At 41.3% G+C, this 21,749-nt stretch overlaps 1 protein-coding gene across 6 annotated transcripts in view; it reads right to left on the bottom strand.

The window, feature by feature from the left end:
* The window catches only part of LOC132782131 (myosin phosphatase Rho-interacting protein), a 208,197-nt gene that overhangs the window by 146,017 nt on the left and 40,431 nt on the right, over nt 1-21,749 (bottom strand). For all 6 annotated transcript variants that reach the window (XM_067461785.1, XM_067461784.1, XM_067461786.1 and 3 more), the window contains exons 2-3: nt 16,307-16,384; nt 9,658-9,723 (exon numbers count right to left, since the gene is read on the bottom strand). In XM_067461785.1, coding sequence (XP_067317886.1) covers nt 9,658-9,723; nt 16,307-16,384 — 144 coding nt within the window. The remainder of the gene's footprint in view (nt 1-9,657; nt 9,724-16,306; nt 16,385-21,749) is intronic.

The raw sequence follows: 21,749 nt of genomic DNA, 5'->3' as shown, positions 1-21,749 counted from the left end.
GTCATTTCGGGAAATATTATCCTGGCAAAAAGCTGTCATGTTGCCAGGAAACGGGGACTGGGAAATTTACAGCGCTCCAGCCTGGATGATTAAGAGGATTTGGATGAAGTTCGAGCAGCACCACAAAGCAGCTCCTCTTGCAAATTCAAGGGTTTGCCTTCAGGAGGAGCGGAAAAGGCAGCCTCTAATTCTCTCCCAAACGTCCCAACTCAAGGCCAATGTGCCATTGCTTCTTATTTACAGCAGCCTTGTAAATAGGTCTTCGTTTTCTAGCTTGCTTTCCCATGATGCAGCAACATAAAATGTGTTTTGGAAGAAGGAAACAGATAAAAACCCTTGTTTTGCTGGTTCTGTGCCATGTCCGAAGCCCATCCCTGTATATATGATTATCCAGGGGCTAAATTTGTGTTTCACATCAAGCACAAATAGCTCCATTTACTTCTATAGACTTTCTCAAAATGGCAGCAGGAACAACCATGGTTCCAGTGTTTCTCTAGAGTAGTGTTCCTCAACTTTCCTAATGCCGTGACACCTTAATACTCAGGTTGTGGTGACCCTCAAGCATAACGTTATTTTCATTGCTACTTCATAACTGCAATTTTGCTACTGTTATGAATCATAATGTAAATATCTGATATGCAGGATGTATTTTCATTCACTGGATCAAATTTGGCACAAATACCCAACGCCCCCAAACTGGAATACTGGTGGGGCTGGGAGATTGATTTTGTCACTTGGGAGTTGTAGTTGGTGGGATTTATAGTTAACCTACAATCAAAGAGCATTCTCAACTCCACCAATGATGGAATTGAACCAAACTTGACACACACAACTCAGAACTCCCATGACCAACAGAAAATGCTGGAAGGGTTTGGTGGGCATTGACCTTGAATTTTGGAGTTGAAGTTCACCTACATCCAGAGAGCATTGTGGACTCAAACTATGATGGATCTGGACCAAACTTGACACGAATCCTCAATATGCTCAAATGTGAACACTGATGGAGTTTGGGGCAAACAGACCTTGACATTTGGGAGTTGTAGTTGCTGGGATTTGTAGTTCACCTACAATCAAAGAGCATTTTGAACCCACTAAGGATAGAATTGGGCCAAATATCCCACACAGAACTCCCATGACCAACAGAAAATACTGTGTTTTCTGAAGGTCTTTGGCAACTCCTCTAACACCTCCTCACAAACCCTCCCCGCAGGGATCCCGATCCCCAGGTTGAGAAACACTGCACTGACAAAGCACAAAATGAAACCACTGCAGATAGATTCACAACAACTTTTCCCTGAGCCCAATTCCCTCTATTTTACACTACATTATTTCTCAAAATGGTGACAGAACTATCACAAAACAGCACCATCACAAAACTCAACCTTGCTTTGGACATGTTACACTATATCTCACCAATTTCTAGACTCTTGGACAAAATCTAAAACATTAGTTTCCCAAAACGCCAATTAATAATAAAGGTAAAGGTTTTCCTCTGACATTAAGTCGAGTTGTGTCCAACTCTGGAGGTTGGTGCTCATCTCAATTTCTAACCTGAAGAGCCGGCCTTTTCCGTAGACACCTCCAAGGTCATGTGGCCAGCATGACTGCATGGAACGCCGTTACCTTCCCACCGAAGCGGTACCTATCGATCTACTCACATTTGCATGTTTTTGAACTGCTAGGTTGGCAGAAGCTGGGCCTAACAACAGGAGCTCACGCCGCTCCCTAGATTCGAACCTGTGACCTTTCGATCAACAAGGTCAGCAGCTCAGTGGTTTAATAATAAATAAATTTAAAAAAACTTTATTTATACCCCGCTACCATCTCCCCAAGGGACTCGGTGCAGCTTACATGAGGCCGAGCCCAAAGTGCATCAACAGTAAAAGCAATAAGAAAACAATCAATACAACAGTTAAAATAAATCTTATAAAAATGTAAACAATAAACAGTAACAATAATAACAAGCATTTAAAACCTATGGCTGGGCCAAATGCAATAATTTAAAATTTAAAAAATAATGCTGAACATGGACAAGGTAGGATATAACTGGGATAGTTTTCAGGTAGAGATGGGGAGTGCAGACATCCTAAATGAGTGATAAAGTGCATTTAGGGACATATTGCTGAGGGTATTTCCTTATTCTGGGAAGGCACACTGGAACAACCACATTTTCAGGCTCCTCCTAATGACTGCCAGAGTTGGGGCATGTCTGATGTCCCTGGGAAGCGAGTTCCAGAGTCGAGGGGCCACCACCGAGAAGGCCCTCTCCCTCGTCCCCACCAATCGTGCTTGAGATACAGGTGGGAGTGCGAGCAGGGCCTCTCCAGATGATCGAAGAGATTGTGTGGGTTTGTACACAGAAATGCGGTCACGCAGGTAGGCGGGTCTCAAACCGTTCAGGGCTTTGTAGGTAAGAACCTGCACCTTGAATTGGGACCAGAAAATGAACGGCAGCCAGTGGAGCTCCTTAAACCAGAGGGTTGACCGCTCCCTGTAAGAAGCACCAGTTAGTAACCTGTGCTTCTTAACCCACTGCGCCACTGGAGGTTCCCCAATTAATAATACCTGGGAACTTTTAATACAAGTTTTTTTTCATGTCAGGAGCTACTTGAGAAACTGCAAGTAGTTTCTGATGTGCGAGAATTGGCCGTCTGTAAGGACATTGCCCAGGGGACGGCCAGATGTTTGATGTTTACCATCCTTGTGGAAGGCTCCTCTCACGTCCCTGCATGAGGAGCTGGAGCTGACAGAAGGGGCGCAATCTACTCTCCTCAGATTCAAACTCCTCAGGTGCTCAACAATGCTTCCTCTTCATCTTGGAAAGAAGTGACAAGTGGAGTACCGCAGGGTTCCGTCCTGGGCCCGGTCCTGTTCAACATCTTTATTAATGACTTAGATGAAGGGTTAGAAGGCAGGATCATCAAGTTTGCAGACGACACCAAATTGGGAGGGAAAGCCAATACACCAGAGGACAGGAGCAGGATTCAAAACTATCTTGACAGATTAGAGAGATGGGCCAAAACTAACAAAATGAAGTTCAACAGGTACACATGCAAGATACTCCACTTTGGCAGGAAAAACGAAATGCAAAGATACAAAATGGGGGACAATGCCTGGCTCGAGAGCAGTACGTGTGAAAAAGATCTTGGAGTCCTCGTGGACAACAAGTTAAACATGAGCCAACAATGTGATGTGGCGGCAAAAAAAAGCCAATGCGATTTTGGCCTGCATCAATAGGAGCATAGTGTCTAGATCTAGGGAAGTCATGCTCCCCACGCTGTATTCTGCTTTGGTTAGGCCACACCTGGAATATTGTGTCCAATTCTGGGCACCACAATTCAAGAGAGATATTGACAAGCTGGAATGTGTCCAGAGGAGGGCGACTAAAATGATCAAAGGTCTGGAGAACAAGCCCTATGAGGAGCGGCTTAAGGAGCTGGGCATGTTTAGCCTGAAGAAGAGAAGGATGGGAGAAGATATGATAGCCATGTATAAATATGTGAGAGGAAGCCACAGGGAGGAGGGAGCAGGCTTGTTTTCTGCTTCCCTGGAGACTAGGACGCAATGGAACAATGGCTTCAAACTTCAAGAGAGGAGATTCCATCTGAACATGAGGAAGAACTTCCTGACTGTGAGAGCCGTTCAGCAGTGGAACTCTCTGCCCTGGAGTGTGGTGGAGGCTCCTTCTTTGGAAGCTTTTAAACAGAGGCTGGATGCCCATCTGTCAGGGGTGATTTGAATGCAATATTCCTGCTTCTTGGCAGAATGGGGTTGGACTGGATGGCCCATGAGGTCTCTTCCAACTCTTTGATTCTATGATTCTATGAAACTGTTGACTTGTTGGTCATCAGTCCCGCCGGCACAAGGATTTAACCCATTGCGCCATTGGTGGCTCCTACAGGTAATATATAATGTCATTTCGAATATATGCCCAGGTACAATCTCTAATTAAGAAAGAGGAAGCTGAATTATCCCTCCCTGGAGAATGTAGTGTTGTTTACACTTAGGAATGTGCAGAGTGTACATATCTAGGTCTCCTTCAACATTGATTTGCATACATTTTGCATATTAATAAAACTCTGATTAACAACAAACACCCTTGGGCGCTTTCACACTGCATAATCATGTTCCAGTTTAACTGCCGCGGCAACATACTGTAGGATCTTGGGCTTTGTAGTTGTTAGAGTTCTCTGGCAGAGAAATCTAAGCATCCTTCTCCAAACTGCAAATCTCGGGAGTCCACAAGATACAGCCACGGCTGCAAAAACAGAATCGTAGTGGTACAACCATTGAGTCCGGAAGGACCCCTTGTCGACGACGAAATGGAAGTTGGTGACAACAATAACGCAGCACCGAGACTTGCACAATTGCTCATCGTAGGCCAGATGGGGCTGCTTTGGGATAAATCGCCTTTTTTCACACCGCCCAGTCAATGTGCACAGATCTCCTCCAACGCACAGAGTGACAGCTTTCGCGGGCCTGCTTCCCCCACAAAAGCAACTTTATTCGAAGGCAAAATGACTCGTTTGACAGATTCCTCCCTTGCCAGAAATGGGAATGGAGCTGTGCAAAGGGAGGAAAGAAGAGAGAGGCCACAGGGTTGCGAGGGCTCCGCACTGACCTATTTTTGCATGTTGCACGCTTCAGGCGTTATCAGAGAAACGCCCATTTAGCAGGCACGAGACAACTACTTTCCCAAGAACCAAAACTAACTACCATCTGAGAGAAAAGGAATTTTGGGAGGAGAAATTACCCTTCAAAGCACTGGAGCACCTAAGATGCCCTTGATATTTTTTTCCAGCGAGAAATATTTCAGGTTAAAACATCTGAACACACCTTGAGAGGAAATTCTGCCATATATTCTCTTCTCAATTTTCAGGGCAGGGAAAACCAGATCCCATTTTGTGGCCCCTGACGTGCCCTACAAATCCTCCATTTTTGAAAATTTAGTACCATTCCCGCCCCCTCCCCCAAGGCGAGCTGCTAAACTTGCTGACCGGCAGGTCATCGGTTCAAATCCGGGGAGCAGGGTGAGCTCCCACTGTTAGGCCCAGCTTCTGCCAACCTAGCAGTTTGATAACATGCAAAAGTGAGTAGATCAATAGGTACTGCTCCAGCGGGAAGGTAACGGCACTCCATGCAGTCATGCCGGCTACACGACCTTGGAGGTGTCTACGGACAACACTGGCTCTTCAGCTTAGAAATGGAGGTGAGCACCAACCCCCAGAGTCAGACACGACTGGACTTAATGTCAGGGGAAACCTTTACCTTAGCATCATTTCAGGCATCCTTCTCCCTTAAAGTCCAAAATATGCAAAATCAGATGAAGATGCCCCATGCACAAGAAGGCTTTGCTATCTCTCAAGGATCTCCATTTGGAGAAGAGCTTCGGACTTTGTTCTCTGGTCAGGAAATGGAAGTTTTCAATCACAAAGGAACATGTTCTCAGTTTAAGGAGCTCCATTGGCTGCCGTTCATCTTCCGGTCCCAATTCAAGGTGCAGGTGCTTACCTACAAAGCCCTAAACGGTTTGGGACCCGCCTACCTGCGTTGACCGCATTACTGTGTACAAACCCACACAATCTCTTCGTTCATCTGGAGAGGCCCTACTCACGATCCCACCTCCATTGCAAGCGCGATTGGTGGGGATGAGGGATAGGGCCTTCTCGGTGGTGGCCCCTCGACTCTGGAATCCGCTCCCCAAGGACTTCAGGCATGCCCCAACTCTGGCAGTCTTCAAGAGGAGCCTGAAAACGTGGTTCTTCCAGTGTGCCTTCCCAGAATAAGGAAACCCTAAGCAACATGTCCCTAATCACCCTTTACTAATTGATCTAGGACTGTCTGCTCGCTCCATCTCTCCAAATACCTATCCTAGTTATATGTCACCTTGTCATGCCCAGCATTTTTAAAACATTTTAATTATTACATTTGACCCTGCCATAGGTTTTTAGCGCTTTGTGGTGTTATTGTTACTGTTTATTGCTTTGTTTATGAGTTTATTTATTGTCTGTATTGCTGTTGGTGCTTTTTTACTGATGTATTTGGACCCGGCCTCTTGTAAGCCGCACCGAGTCCTTCGGGAGATGGTAGCGGGGTATAAATAAGGGTTTATTATTATTATTATTTCTCTAAAGTTGGAAGTTTGAAAGATTCCACAGGAGAGAAACATGGCACTTAATGTAGAGTAATAGCACTATAATTCTGTATATGAATGGGGCCCAAACGTATTGTAAGGGAAGGCAGCAGCAGACTAGAGTGTTAGGCGAGTGGGCTTATTATTAACGAAAGACCCTCCCCATAAATGCACGGCAGAGCATCTTCTTAGCAGCAGCATAACCCAGCACCAGTAGCCACAAGTGATAAAAATAACAAAAACACACAGACCAATGTTATATCTTCCATAGGAGGCTTTTCTTTCTAGTAAAATAATATGGTTGCACTATTTACAACAACAAGGTTTCCATAACAAAAATAAACAAACACGTAGTAGCTTTGCACGCAGCAGCTTTCACACTGGAGCTTTCTCACACAAGGCTTCTCTCACACTGAGGTTTACCTCACACTCCCAGGATGACACTCGCCTTGGTTCACTAACAGGCTTCGGCCTACTCACTCTTCTCACATGAGGCTTCTCTCACACTGAGGTTTGCCTCACACTCCCAGGCTGACACTTGCCTTGGCCCACTAACAGGCTTCGGCCTATTCACTCTTCTCACATTAGGCTTCTCTCACACTGAGGTTTACCTCACACTCCCAGGATGACACTCGCCTTGGTTCACTAACAGGCTTTGGCCTACTCACTCTTCTCACATGAGGCTTCTCTCACACTGAGGTTTGCCTCACACTCCCAGGCGGACACTCGCCCTGGCCCACTAACAGGCTTCGGCCTATCCACTCTTCTCACATGAGGCTTCTCTCAGACTGAGGTTTGCCTCACACTCCCAGGCTGACACTCGGCTTGGCCCACTAACAGGCTTTGGCCTACTCACTCTTCTCAGGACGACACCAGCTTTGGCCCACTGATTCGAACAGGTTTCAGCCTACTAACTCTTTCAGTGCTTGACTCCTACTTTTGCAATCAAAAATACCCAGTTAATTTTAAATATTTCTGATATAGAGGCAACTATAATATCGAATTAAATAGGTGTGAAGGGTTTGTCTCTTCTTTGCAACCCATTTGCAAATAGGGCCCAGTTCCTTAGGAATTAAGGGTCCTTCCCACCAGGGTTAGGAGGTAAACTGAACATTGAAAAAACCAAGTTTCTGTTCCAGCAGACACCAGCCAACCCCTCTCCAATGCAAGCGATACAGCTTAATGGTGTAACATTAGAAAATGTTGATCATTTCCGCTACCTTGGCAGCCACCTCTCCACCAAAGTCAACATCGACACCGAAATACAACACCGCCTGAGCTCTGCAAGCGCAGCATTTTTCCAAATGGAGCAGAGAGTGTTTGAGGACCGGGACATCCGTAGGAATACCAAGGTGCTTGTCTATTAAGCTATTGTCCTCCCAACCCTGCTCTATGCCTGTGAGACGTGGACTGTCTACAGACGTCACATGCAACTCCTGGAATGATTCCATCAGCGCTGCCTCCGGAAAATCCTGCAAATCTCTTGGGAAGACAGGCGGACAAACGTCAACGTGCTGGAAGAAGCAAAGACCACCAGCATTGAAGTGATGGTCCTCTGCCACCAACTCCGCTGGATGCCCGACCACCGTCTCCCAAAGCAGTTGCTCTACTCCGAACTTAAGAACGGAAAACGGAATGTTGGAGGACAGGAAAAGAGATTTGAAGATGGACTCAAAGCCAGCCTTAAAAACTCCGGCATAGACACTGAGAACTGGGAAGCCCTGGCCCTTTACCGCTCCAGCTGGAGGTCAGCTGTGACCAGCAGTGCTGCAGAATTTGAAGAGGCACGAATGGAGGGCGCAAGGGAGAAGCGTGCCAAGAGGAAGGCACGTCAAGCCAACCCCGACCGAGACCACCTTCCACCTGGAGACCAATGCCCTCACTGCGGGAGAAGATGCAGAGCAAGAATAGGGCTCCACAGCCACATACAGACCCACAAGAATATTGGAAGACAATCATCCTCGGAAAGCGAGGGATCGCCTAAGTAAGTAAGTAAGTAAGGAGGTAAAGGCATATAAAAACACAGTATGCAACAGATGGCGAGCTCTGCCCTAAGAGGAAAAACCTGTCCAGCTACTCTGAGAAAAAGTGGCACACAGAAGGAATAGTTTTCCAATAACCATCCATAGTAGTGATACACAAATTAAGGAGAGTAATATCCCAACTCTGTTGTTACATGCCTTCAAGCGGACTCTCCCTTGGGGTTGGTTTGATCCTGGATGTTTCCAAGCCAGAGACAGTTGGACACTGCTTTCCTATAAGGCTGAGAGAGTGTGGTCACCTTATGGGCAAACCTGGGCCCTCCAAGTGTTTTGGACTTCAACTCCCATGGGCTGTTAGTAATTGTGGGAGCTGAAGTCCAAAACCTGGAGGGCCAAAGTTTGCTCATATCTGCCTTATGGGTTTCCACCACTGAAAAGGGATTCTGTGACGATGTGTAACTTTTATTCTCATGTTTATGTGTTGTTTAGACAGTGGTGGATAAATGGTAAGTATGAAGGAATATATTTTGTTGGAGATGGCGGCTTGGCGTTAGCTGAGTTGCCATAGCAAAAGGGGCGGAGCCAACTGCCTCTTCACGACGCAGCTTTTTAAAAAGAGTCAGTCAGTAAGCCAGTGAGCTGCTGAGAAGACTGAGTCTCTGGGTGGAGATTCAGGGAATGTGTCTGTAGCCGGTGTGCTATAGGGAAGACTGAACCTCTGGGTGGAGATTCAGGGAATTAATTGGTGACCAAAGGGGTTACAGAAAAGGACCCAGTAGTGATAAAACTACAGGGGGTTATTGATTCTGAGTTAAGAATCAAGGTTTGGCTGGGAGCCAATTCTGTTAAATAAGCCTTTTAGCTTATTTGTTTTATTAGGACAGTTGTCCAGAAGAGTTACATCTGCTTATATAAACCTCTTGAAGTCTATGCCTGAGATTACTCATGAAACCTTACTAATGTAACCAATCAAGATTTGTGCCTCTTGTGAAGAAACAGTTAAACATGTTATACTCCTGTTAAAATAAACTTGTTACTGTTTTCCTCAAGCCTTGCCTGATACAGTTTCTCTCAAGGCAAACAGCCTGCATGGGAAGTGGAGTCAAGCCGGGGACAGTAAACGCTGCGCTATCAGATGAATAAAGCCTTCTGTAATTAATAGTCCCTTTATAAAATAGCTCCTAAGCTGATATTGATCGTTGCCCAGCTTTCCTCACAGATTAGGTGGCAGTAAGCTTTAACCACACTTCTTCACAAATTGGTGGCATTCGGTGGCATTAAAACGGTCTTCTTTACAGATTCGAACCCAGGTTCCCAAAGTGGTCCAACGCTCAAAGCACCACACGACACTGGCTCTGTGGCACAATCCTCCAAGTGTTACAATGGGGAGGCAGGCACAAAGATTTCCAAACATGCTACCTCTGTACCTCCAACTGACCATACGAGCACCAAAGACTCCTTCTGGTTCAAAGCATTTCAATTTCCTTCTTAAAACAATTCAAACAAAGCTTGGGATCCAAAGGAAAGGTGTCCTCAACTCACCATCTCGTCCAAAGCGTAGCGGAGGAGGCCGTGTTCGTAGAGGATGAAGAACCGACGCTGCCATTTCTGGGAAGGAGAGAAAAGCAGATTTTAAAGTGAGGATATAGATCTCCTGTCCTCTCCCATTTGCTTTGTCTGTGGGTCCATCTACACCAGTGTTTCTCAACCTGGGGATCGGGACCCCTGAGGGGGTCCCGAGGGGGTGTCAGAGGGGTCACCAAAGATAATCAGAAAACACAGTATTTTCTGTTGGTCATGGGGATTCCATGTGGGAAGTTTGACCCAGTTCTATCCTTGGTGGAGTTCAGAATGTACTTTGATTGTAGTGAATTATAAATCCCAACAACTACAACTCCCAAATGCTGTGGCCCATTTTGGTGGTCATAGGGGTTCTGTGTGGGAGGTTTGGCCCAATTCTATCGTTGGTGGGGTTCAGAATGCTCTGTGATTGTAGGTGAACTACAAATCCCGGCAACTACAACTCCCAAATGTCAAGATTCTATTTTCCCCAAACTCCACCAGTGTTCACATTTGGGCATATTGAGTATTTGTGACAAGTTTGGCCTAGATCCATCATTGTGTAAGTCCATAGTGCTCTCTGAATATAGGTGAACTACAACTCCCAAACTCAAGGTCAATGTCCAACAAACCCTTCCAGTGTTTTCTGCTGACATGGGAGTTCTGTGTGCCTAATTAAATTCCATCGCTGGTGGAGTTCAGAATGCTCTTTGATTATAGGCAAACTATAAATCCCAGCAACTACAACTCCCAAATGACAAACTCAACCTCGCCAGTATTCATATTTGAGCGTATTGAGTATTTGTGCCAAATTTGTTCCAGTGAATGAAAATACATCCTGCATATCGGATATTTACATTATGATTTATAACAGTAGTAAAATAACTGTTATGAAGTAGCAACGAAATCTTATGGTTGGGGTCACCACAACATGAGGAACGGTATTAAGGGGTCACGGCATTAGGAAGGTTGAGAACCACTGATCTACACCAATGGTTCTCAACCTGTGGGTCCCCAGGTGTTTTTGCCTACATCTTCCAGAAATCCCAGCCAGTTTACCAGCTGTTACGATTTCTGGGAGTTGAAGGCCAAAAATGTCATAAATATTAAAAAATTAACTGGGCATTTTTGATTACAAAAGAGTTAGTAGGTCGAAGCCTGTTAGAGTCAGTGGGCTAAAGCTACCGTCATCCTGAGGAGTATGAGACAAACCTCAGTGTGAGAGAAGCCTTGTGTGAGAAAGCTCCAGTGTGAAGCAGGATTCAAAACGATCTTGACAGATTAGAGAGATGGGCCAAAACTAACAAAATGAAGCTCAACTGGGACAAATGCAAGATACTCCACTTTGGCAGGAAAAACGAAATGCAAAGAGACAGAATGGGGGACGATGCCTGGCTCAAGAGAAGTACATGTGAAAAAGATCTTGGAGTCCTCGTGGACAACGATGTGCCAACAATGTGATGTGGCGGCAAAAAAAGGCAATGGGATTTTGGCCTGCATCAATAGGAGCCTAGTGTCTAGATCTAGGGAAGTCATGCTACCCCTCTATTCCGCTATGGTTAGACCACACCTGGAATATTGTGTCCAATTCTGGGCACCACAATTCAAGAGAGATATTGACAAGCTGGAATGTGTCCAGAGGAGGGCGACTAAAATGATCAAGGGTCTGGAGAACAAGCCCTATGAGGAGCGGCTTAAGGAGCTGGGCATGTTTAGCCTGAAGAAGAGAAGGCTGAGAGGAGATATGATAGCCATGTATAAATATGTGAGAGGAAGCCACAGGGAGGAGGGAGCAAGCTTGTTTTCTGCTTCCCTGGAGACTAGGACGCAATGGAACAATGGCTTCAAACTACAAGAGAGGAGATTCCATCTGAACATGAGGAAGAACTTCCTGACTGTGAGAGCCGTTCAGCAGTGGAACTCTCTGCCCCGGAGTGTGTTGGAGGCTCCTTCTTTGGAAGCTTTTAAACAGAGGCTGGATGGCCATCTGTCAGGGGTGATTTGAATGCAATATTCCTGCTTCTTGGCAGAATGGGGTTGGACTGGATGGCCCATGAGGTCTCTTCTAACTCTTTGATTCTATGATTCTAAGTCTGCTGCATGTAAAGCTATTATGTATTTGTTTATTTGTGTTATGGAACCCTAACACAGACATAACATTGGATTGTGTGTTTTATCACTTCGATTTACACTTTGATTTACGCTGCTGCTGCTAAATTACTCTGTTGTGTATTTCTGAGACGGGTCTTTTGTTATTAAGCCCACTCGCCCAACAAAAACTCCTGGGGAACCAAAAATTGAGAATGTAGTTTGGCTCCACTTGAACTGCCATGGCCCAATGCAATGCAATCCTAGGGGTTGTAGTCTGGCAAGGTCAACTACAACTCTCACCATTCGATTGCATTGTCCCACTTGGAGAAAAGCAGGTGCAGGAAACAGATGCTTCGAGCGGGAAGCTGCGCACACCAGACTGATCAGAGCTTGGGAATGCGATCGCACTAATGCAAGAATCCTAATCTAATTTGCTGACCGCACACGGCTCTGGCTTTTAATTTCCTCGTTAATTAATCAATGCAATGAGCTAATCGCCTAAAACTTCGGCAAATGATTGTAATGAGAAAACAGCAAAGTAATGCAGCTGGGTGTTTCAGTGATCAAGTTTCAAACTCGCAAATGAAAAAAAAAGCCTCATCAATTAGCCTGATGGATTACTTTGAAAGAAAACATTCACAATCTCTCTCTATCTCAAAACTTCTAGTTCACCAAGAGTAGACAAAAAGAAATTTTCTCTCTCAAAGATCTACACATTCAGATTGGCAAATACATGATTTCATGCTTACCGTATATAACTCATGTATAAGCAAAGTTTTTCAGTCCCCCTTTTTAGGCTGAAAAATCCCCCCTTGGTTTATCCTCAAGTCAAGGTTATTTATTATTTTACTCTGTTATTATTATTTTATTGCATTTATTATTTTACTCTATTTGTTATTATTATTCTTACATTTCCATTATTTTACTGTTATTATTTCTATTATTATTACATTATTTCACTATTATTATTTCATTTCCATTATTTAACTCTATTTATTATTTTACTCCATTTATTATTATATATTACATCCATTATTTTACTCTATTTACAATTATTATTATTACATTTCCATTATTTTACTCTAATATTATTTTATTACATTTACTATTTTTCTCTATTTATTATTATTACATTTCCTTTAAATTAACTCTATTATTATTTTACTACATTTATTGTTTTACTATTTATTATATATTAAATATGTTACTCTATTTATTATTTTACTCTATTCATTATTTTACTCTATTTACAATTATTATTATTACATTTCCATTATTTTACTCCAATATTATTTTTATTACTTTTATTATTTTTCTCTATTTATTATTATTACATTTCCCTTAATTTACTGTATTATTATTTTTACTACATTTATTGTTTTACTATTTATTATTATATTGGGTTGTTGTAGGTTTTTTCGGGCTATACGGCCATGGTCTAGAGGCATTCTCTCCTGACGTTTCGCCTCCATCTTTGGCAAGCATCCTCAGAGGTAGTGAGGTCTGTTGGAACTAGTAAAAAGGATTTATATATCTGTGGAATGACCAGGGTGGGACAAAGGACTCTTGTCTGTTGGAGCTAGGTGTGAATGTTTCAACTGACCACCTTGATTAGCATTTGATGGCCTGGCAGTGCCTGGGGGAATCTTTTGTTGAGAGGTGATTAAATTATTATTATATTTATTATTTTACTCTATTTATTATTTTACTCCATTTATTATTATATATTACATCCATTATTTTACTCTATTTACAATTATTATTATTACATTTCCATTATTTTACTCCAATATTATTTTTATTACATTTATTATTTTTCTCTATTTATTATTATTACGTTTACTTTAAATTTACTCTATTATTATTTTACTACATTTATCGTTTTACTATTTATTATTATATTTATTATTTTACTCTATTTATTATTTTACTCCATTTATTATTTATTACATCAATTATTTTATTTACAATTATTATTATTACATTTCCATTATTTTACTCTAATATGATTTTATTACATTATTTTTCTCTATTTATTATTACATTTCCTTTAAGTTATTATGATTTTACTACATTTATTATTTTACTATTTATTATTATATTTATTATTTTACTCTATTTATTATTATTATTACATTTCCATTATTTTATGTTATTATTTTATTACATTTATTATTTTACTCTATTACATGTATTATTTTACTCTATTATTATTATTGTTATTATTTTAATATAAATAATTTATTATTTATTACTTTTATTATTTTTCTCTATTTATTACTGTTATTATTGCATTTATTATTTTTCTCTATTCCTTATTATTACATTTATTATTATTTTATTACATTTATTGTTTTACTCTATTATTATTACATTTATTATTTTACTCTATTACATGTATTATTTTACTGTTATTATTATATTTATTATTTTAATCTATTATTATTTTTCTCTATTTATTACTGTTATTATTGCATTTATTATTTTTCTCTATTCATTATTATTACATTTATTATTTTATTACATTTATTGTTTTACTCTATTATTATTATATTTATTATTTTACTCTATTACATGTATTATTTTACTCTATTATTATTTTCTCTATTTATTACTGTTATTATTGCATTTATTATTTTTCTCTATTCATTATTATTACATCTATTATTTTATTACATTTATTGTTTTACTCTATTATTATTACAGTTATTATTTTACTCTATTACATGTATTATTTTACTCTGTTATTATTATATTTATTATTTTAATCTATTATTATTCTCTATTTATTACTGTTATTATTGCATTTATTATTTTTCTCTCTTCATTATTATTACATTTATTGTTTTACTCTATTATTATTACATTTATTATTTTACTCTATTTTTATTATATTTATTATTTTAATCTATTATTATTTTTCTCTATTTATTACTGTTATTATTGCATTTATTATTTTTCTCTATTCATTATTATTACATTTATTATTTTACTCTATTATTATTATATTTATTATTTTAATCTATTATTATTTTTCTCTATTTATTACTGTTATTATTACATTTATTATTTTTCTCTATTCATCATTATTACATTTATTATTTTACTCTATTACATGTATTATTTTACTCGATTATTATTTTAATCTATTATTACTTTTCTTATTTTTCTCTATTTATTACTATTATTACATTTATTATTATTTTCTATTCATTATTATTACATTTATTATTTTTCTCTATTCATTATTATTACATTTATTATTTTAATCTATTATTATTACTTTTATTACTTTTCTCTATTGATTACTGTTATTATTACATTTATTATTTTTCTCTATTCACTATTATTACATTTATTATTTTAATCTATTATTATTACTTTTATTATTTTTCTCTATTTATTACTGTTATTATTGCATTTATTATTTTTCTCTATTCATTATTATTACATTTATTAGTTTACTCTATTACATGTATTATTTTACTCTATTATTATTACATTTGTTATATTAATCTATTATTACTTTTATTATTTTTCTCTATTTATTACTGTTATTATTACATTTATTATTTTACTCTATTATTATTGGAAGGATATGTAAGAGCATTTACATTGAAGTTTAGCATAATGGTTTGATCAGAATTGGACAGTCTTATCTTAAATTACAGTTTGATGCAAATATTCAAATGCATTTAACCTATGGATGCCTCAATTAATGTAATTTTAGTCGTATCTATTTTTATTTTCAAATTCACCCATAGCTGCTGCATTTCCCACCTTCGGCTTATACTCGAGTATATACAATACATATCGCATTGTAGAAATGTATTAAATACCTAGCTGGTTGCATATTTACTTCCATTGCTGTCTTTTTGGGTGCATCTGCATTGCAATGCAGTTTGTTTCAACTCAATCCTGGGAGTTGTAGTTTTGGAAAGTCTTTTGGAAAGTCTGCCAAAGAGTGTTGCAGCCTCACCGAACCAGAACTTCCAAAAGCGGTGCCGAACTGCATTCATTCTGCAGCGTATCGATCAGATGTGGGCAAACTTGGGCTCTGCAGGTGTTTTGGACTCCAACTCCCACCATTCCTAACAGCCTCAGGCCCTTTCCTTTTCCCCCTCAGCCGCTAAGCGGCTGAGGGGGAAAAGGAAAGGGCCTGAGGCTGTTAGGAATGGTGGGAGTTGGAGTCCAAAACACCTGCAGAGCCCAAGTTTGCCCACGCCTCATATAAATGCACCCTGCGAAGACCTGCATGAATTCCAGACTCTACTCAATTTATGCAGAACTCATCAATGACATCTATTTTTACATCTTCTTTGCATAATTTATTCTGGATTTGCATAATTTATTCTGGATTTGCATAATTTATTCCGCATTCTGTTCCGCCCGTTTGGCACCCGTGAACCATTTCTGAGATTTTTCTCAGGCCCGGCAAGAAAGTCAACGAAACTTCAAGACAGCCCAATTCAGCGTTCAGCGCTCTGCTTGGGCTTCCTATTGGACTTTGGCGCATGCCCCATTATCTCCTATTCCTTACCCGCGAACGATGCACAGGGTTGTCAAAATCGGTGCCTTCCGGAGCCAGCAAAAGCCATCCGCCATAAATCGGTTTGGCCTGAAAAGGAGAAGCAAAGAGGAGATTAAAATATAGAATCACTAGCCGTACCCTGCCACGCGTTGCTGTGACCCACCCTGTTTTCCCATTCTGTGTGGGAGGTTTAGCCCAATTCTATCATTGGTGGGGTTCAGAATGCTCTCTGATTGTAGGTGAACTACAAATCCCAGCAACTACAACTCCTAAATGTCAATATTCTATTTTCCCCAAACCCCACCAGAGTTCACATTTGGGCATATTGAGTATTCGTGTAGAGTTTGGTTCAGGTCCATCTACATCTCTGGATGTAGATGAACTACAACTCCAAAACCAAAGGACACTGCCCACCAAACCCTTCCTGTATTTTCTGTTGGTCATGGGAGAACTCTGTCCCAAGTTTGGTTCAATTCCATCGTTGGTGGGGTTCAGAATGCTCTTTGATTGTAGGGGAACTACAAATCCCAGCAACTACAACTCCCAAATGTCAAGATTCTATTTTCCCCAAACCCCACCAGTGTTCACATTTGGGCATATTGAGAATTCGTGTAGAGTTTGGTCCACATCTGTCATTGTTTGAGTCCACAGTGATCTCTGGATGTAAGGGAACTACAACTCCAAAACCAAAGGACACTGCCCACCAAAGCCTTCCTGTATTTTCAATTGGTCATGGGAGAACTGTGTGCCAAGTTTGGTTCAATTCCATCGTTGGTGGGGTTCAGAATGCTCCTTGATTGTAGGTGAACTATAAATCCCAGCAACTACATCTCCCAAATGTCAAGATTCTATTTTCCCCAAATTCCACCAGTGTTCACATTTGGGCATATTAAGTATTCGTGTAGAGTATGGTTCAGTTCCATCATTGTTTGAGTCCTCAGTGATCTCTGGATGTAGGTGAACTACAACTCCAAAACCAAAGGACACTGCCCACCAAACCCTTCCAGTATTTTCAGTTGGTCATGGGAGAACTGTGTGCCAAGTTTGGTTCACTTCCAACGTTGGTGGGGTTCAGAATGCTCTTTGATTGTAGGTGAAATATAAATCCCAGCAACTACATCTCCCAAATGTCAAGATTCTATTTTCCCCAAATTCCACCAGTGTTCACATTTGGGCATATTAAGTATTCGTGTAGAGTATGGTTCAGTTCCATCATTGTTTGAGTCCTCAGTGATCTCTGGATGTAGGTGAACTACAACTCCGAAACCAAAGGACACTGCCCACCAAACCCTTCCTGTATTTTCTGTTGGTCATGGGAGAACTGTGTGCCAAGTTTGGTTCAATTCCATCGTTGGTGGGGTTCAGAATGCTCTCTGATTGTAGGTGAACTATAAATCCCAGCAACTACAACTCCCAAATGTCAAGATTCTATTTTCCCCAAACTCCACCAGTGTTCACATTTGGGCATACTGAGTATTCGTGTAGAGTTTGGTGCAGATCCATCATTGTTTGAGTCCACAGTGATCTTTGGATGTAGGTAAACTACAACTCCAAAACCAAAGGACACTGCCCACCAAACCCTTCCAGAATTTTCAGTTGGTCATGGGAGAACTGTGTGCCAAGTTTGGTTCAATTCCATCATTGGTGGGGTTCAGAATGCTCTTTGATTGTAGGTGAACTATAAATCCCAGCAACTACAACTCCCAAATAACACAATATCAATTGTTTCGAGTGAAGGACATAAATTGGACTGTTAGGTGTCTTGTGTCCAAATTTGGTGTCAATTTGTCCAGTGGTTTTTGAGTTCTGTTAATCCCACAAACGAACATTACATTTTTATTTATATAGATAGACTTCTAGAGTTGGAAGAGACCTCGTGGGCCATCCAGTCCAACCCCATTCTGCCAATAAGCAGGAAAATTGCATTCAAAGCACCCCCAGCGTCTGTTCAAAAGCCTACAAAGAAGGAGCATCCACCACACTCTGGGGCAGAGAGTTCCACTGCTGAACAGCTCTCACAGTCAGGAAGTTCTTCCTCATGTTCAGATGGAATCTCCTCTCTTGTAATTTGAAGCCATTGTTTCATTGCATCCTAGTCTCCAGGGCAGCAGAAAACAAGCTTGCTCCCTATGGCTTCCTCTCACATATTTATACCTGGCCATCATATCTCCTCTCTGCCTTCTCTTCTGCAGGCTAAACACGCCCAGCTCTTTAAGCCACTCCTCATAGGGATTGTCCTCCAGACCCTTGGCTCATTTTAGTTGCCCTCCTCTGGACACGTTCCAGCTTGTCAACATCCTCTGTTCTAAAGCCTACAAAGAAGGAGCATCCACCACACTCTGGGGCAGAGAGTTCCACTGCTGAACAGCTCTCACAGTCAGGAAGTTCTTCCTCATGTTCAGGTGGAATCTCCTTTCCTATAGTTTGAAGCCATTGTTTCTTTGCATCCTAGTCTCCAGGGAAGCAGAAAACAAGCTTGCTCCCTCCTCCCTATGACTTCACCTCATATATTTATAAATGGCCATCATGTCTCAGCCTCCTCTTCTGCAAGCTAAGAATGCCCAGCTCTTTAAGCCGCTCCTCATAGGGCTTATCCTCCAGACCCTTGCTCATTTTAGTTGCCCTCCTCTGGACATGTTCCAGCTTGTCAACATCTCACTTCAATTGCGGTGCCGAGAATTGGACACAGTATTCCAGGTGTATATAACAGCGCTTCATGCAGTTGTGCTGGCCACATGACCTTGGAGATGTCTATGGACAACGCCGGCTCTTCGGCTTAGAAAGGGAGATGAGCACCACACCCCAGAGTCATAGAATCCCCTAGCAATAATGTAATATTATGTAGTACTAGTGTTATGAATGATGTAATAGTACTATGCTAGTTCTGTATTATGTAGTATGTTGTATGTACTTATGACTTGTAAGCCGCTCTGAGTCCCCTTCAGGGTGAGAAGGGAGGCATATAAATGTCGTAAATAAATAAATAAATAAACATAGAATCAAAGTGTTGGAAGAGACATCATGGGCCATCCAGTCCAACCCCATTCTGCCAAGAGGCAGGACTATTGCATTCAAATCACCCCTGACAGATGGCCATCCAGCCTCTGTTTAAAAGCTTCCAAAGAAGGAGCCTCCACCACACTCCGGGGCAGAGAGTTCCACTGCTGAACGGCTCTCACAGTCAGGAAGTTCTTCCTCATGTTCAGATGGAATCTCCTCTCTTGTAGTTTGAAGCCATTGTTTTGTGTCCTAGTCTCCAGGGAAGCAGAAAACAAGCTTCCTCTCACATATTTATCCATGGCTATCATATCTCCTCTCAGCCTTCTCTTCTTCAGGCTAAACATGCCCAGCTCCTTAAGCCGCTCCTCATAGGGCTTGTTCTCCAGACCCTTAATCATTTTAGTCGCCCTCCTCTGGACACCTCCTCTAGTTTTGGCCAATTTAATCTGTTCAGATCGTTTCTGAATCCTGCTCCTGTCTTCTGGAGTATTGGCTCTCCCTCCCAATTTGGTGTTGTCTGCAAACGTGATGATCCTGCCTTCCAACCCTTCATCGAAGTCATTAATAAAGATGTTGAACAGGACCGGGCCCGGGACTGATCCCTGGGAGAAACCAAAACTGGAGCCATAAGCACCTGTTATCCTTAAGGGAATGAGTTGGAAACCCAACACCAAAGAGAGAAGATCGTGATTTCAATGCAAACCATTAAAATGAAATCTGGTTCCTTTCCAATAAAAACATACCCAAAAAAAATTTGCAGAGGCTTCAGAAGCCATTTAATGACACCTCCCCAAACCGGCTCAGTGACAAGCAAAACCCATTTCACAAGGTTTTAAAATATGCGCCAACAAATTGGATTGAGTGATATATCAAGAGACATCCGTCAACACCCCACACCTTTTGAAAACAATACAAATCACAGTGTTTTTGTTGGGTTTCATCCCTGGACTGCACAAGTCTTTGTGTCATCAAGTTTCCAGGCCTCAATGAGTAGCTAGACAAGAGGACCTTTGATGCTGTAGCAGACCATCAGAAAACATATTTGGCAGAACCCCTTTGGCAGGAGAAGGCTGTAGATCTCTCTGCCTGTTCTTCTCTTCCCAGTTTGGTACAGAGTTCTCTCTGAGTGTTGGTGAACTATAACTCCCAGAATTCAAAAGCAGCCCCCCGTCCTAACCCCACCCATGTTGGCCATGCAAGTAGCATGCCAAACTTGGTGCAGATCCATTTGTGGGTTGGGTTCAGAGTACTCTTTGATTGTAGGTTAACTATAAATCCCAGCAACTACAACTCCCATATGACAAAAATCAACCCACCCTCCAAACACCACCAGTATTCAAATTTTGTTGGCCATGTACTTAGCGTGCCAAACTTGGTGCAGATCCATTTCTTGGCTGGGTGCAGAGTGCTCTTTGATTGTAAGTTAACTATAAATCCCAGCAACTACAACTCCCATATGACAAAAATCAACCCACCCACCCACTCTCCCCCCCCCCCAAAAAAACACCACCACCATTCAAATTTCAACATTTGTGCTAAATTTGGTCCAGATCTAATATTGTTTGGGTTCATAGTGCTCTCCGGAGGTGGGTGAACTACATCTCCCCTAAATCACTGTCAATTCCTCCCAAATCCCTCCAGTATTTTCTGTTGGTCATGGGGGTTCTATGTGGAAAGTATGGTTCAATTTATTGTTGGTGGAGTTCAGGATGCTCTTTGACTGAAGGTGAACTATAAACCCCAGCAACTACAACTCCCAAATGCCAAGGTCTATTTCCCCAAACTCCACCAGTGTTCACATTTGGGCATATGGAGTAATCGTGCCAAGTTTGGTCCAGATCCATCATTGTTTGAGTCCACAGTGCTCTCTGGATGTAGGTGAACTAGAACTCCCAAACTCATGGTCAATACCCACGAAACCCTTCCAGTATTTTCTGTTGGTCATGGGAGTACTGTGTGCCAAGTTTGGTTCAATTATATTGTTGGTGGAGTTCAGAATGCTCTTTGATAGTAGGTGAACTATAAATCCCAGCAACTACAACTCCTAAAGTTCTGACTCTGAAATCCTGTGTCATCCTAAGGAATAGAAGCTTATCCCAGCTCATCACGTGTAAGTTTCTGCTGGTTATGGAGTTTGCTTCAGGTACTTTGCTATATTTATGGTGGAATCACCCCAACGAAGGGTAATTTTGTGCCAAACAGCTCAGATTCCCCAAAAGTTTTCGAAAAAAACGAAGAAATATTCCCTTCTTTTGCTTTTATTTCTTGGCCCCTTCCTTGCAAGGGCCAAGGAACCGAGAGTGTCCGTATTTATGTTCAACTCGCTTAACGGGTTTTCACAAAACAGATGTAAAAGAATCCTGTATCACCTTTGACACAAAAAAGGGAAAAATGAGAGACACCTGTATCTGTGTTAGACGATTATGCAACAGAGGAAGCCTTGTCAAGACAC

This window comes from Anolis sagrei, chromosome Y (genome assembly GCF_037176765.1).
Source record: "Anolis sagrei isolate rAnoSag1 chromosome Y, rAnoSag1.mat, whole genome shotgun sequence".
Lineage (NCBI taxonomy): Eukaryota > Metazoa > Chordata > Lepidosauria > Squamata > Dactyloidae > Anolis > Anolis sagrei.
Note: the sequence above shows the minus strand (reverse complement) of the source record. Positions and strands in the feature narration are given on the sequence as shown.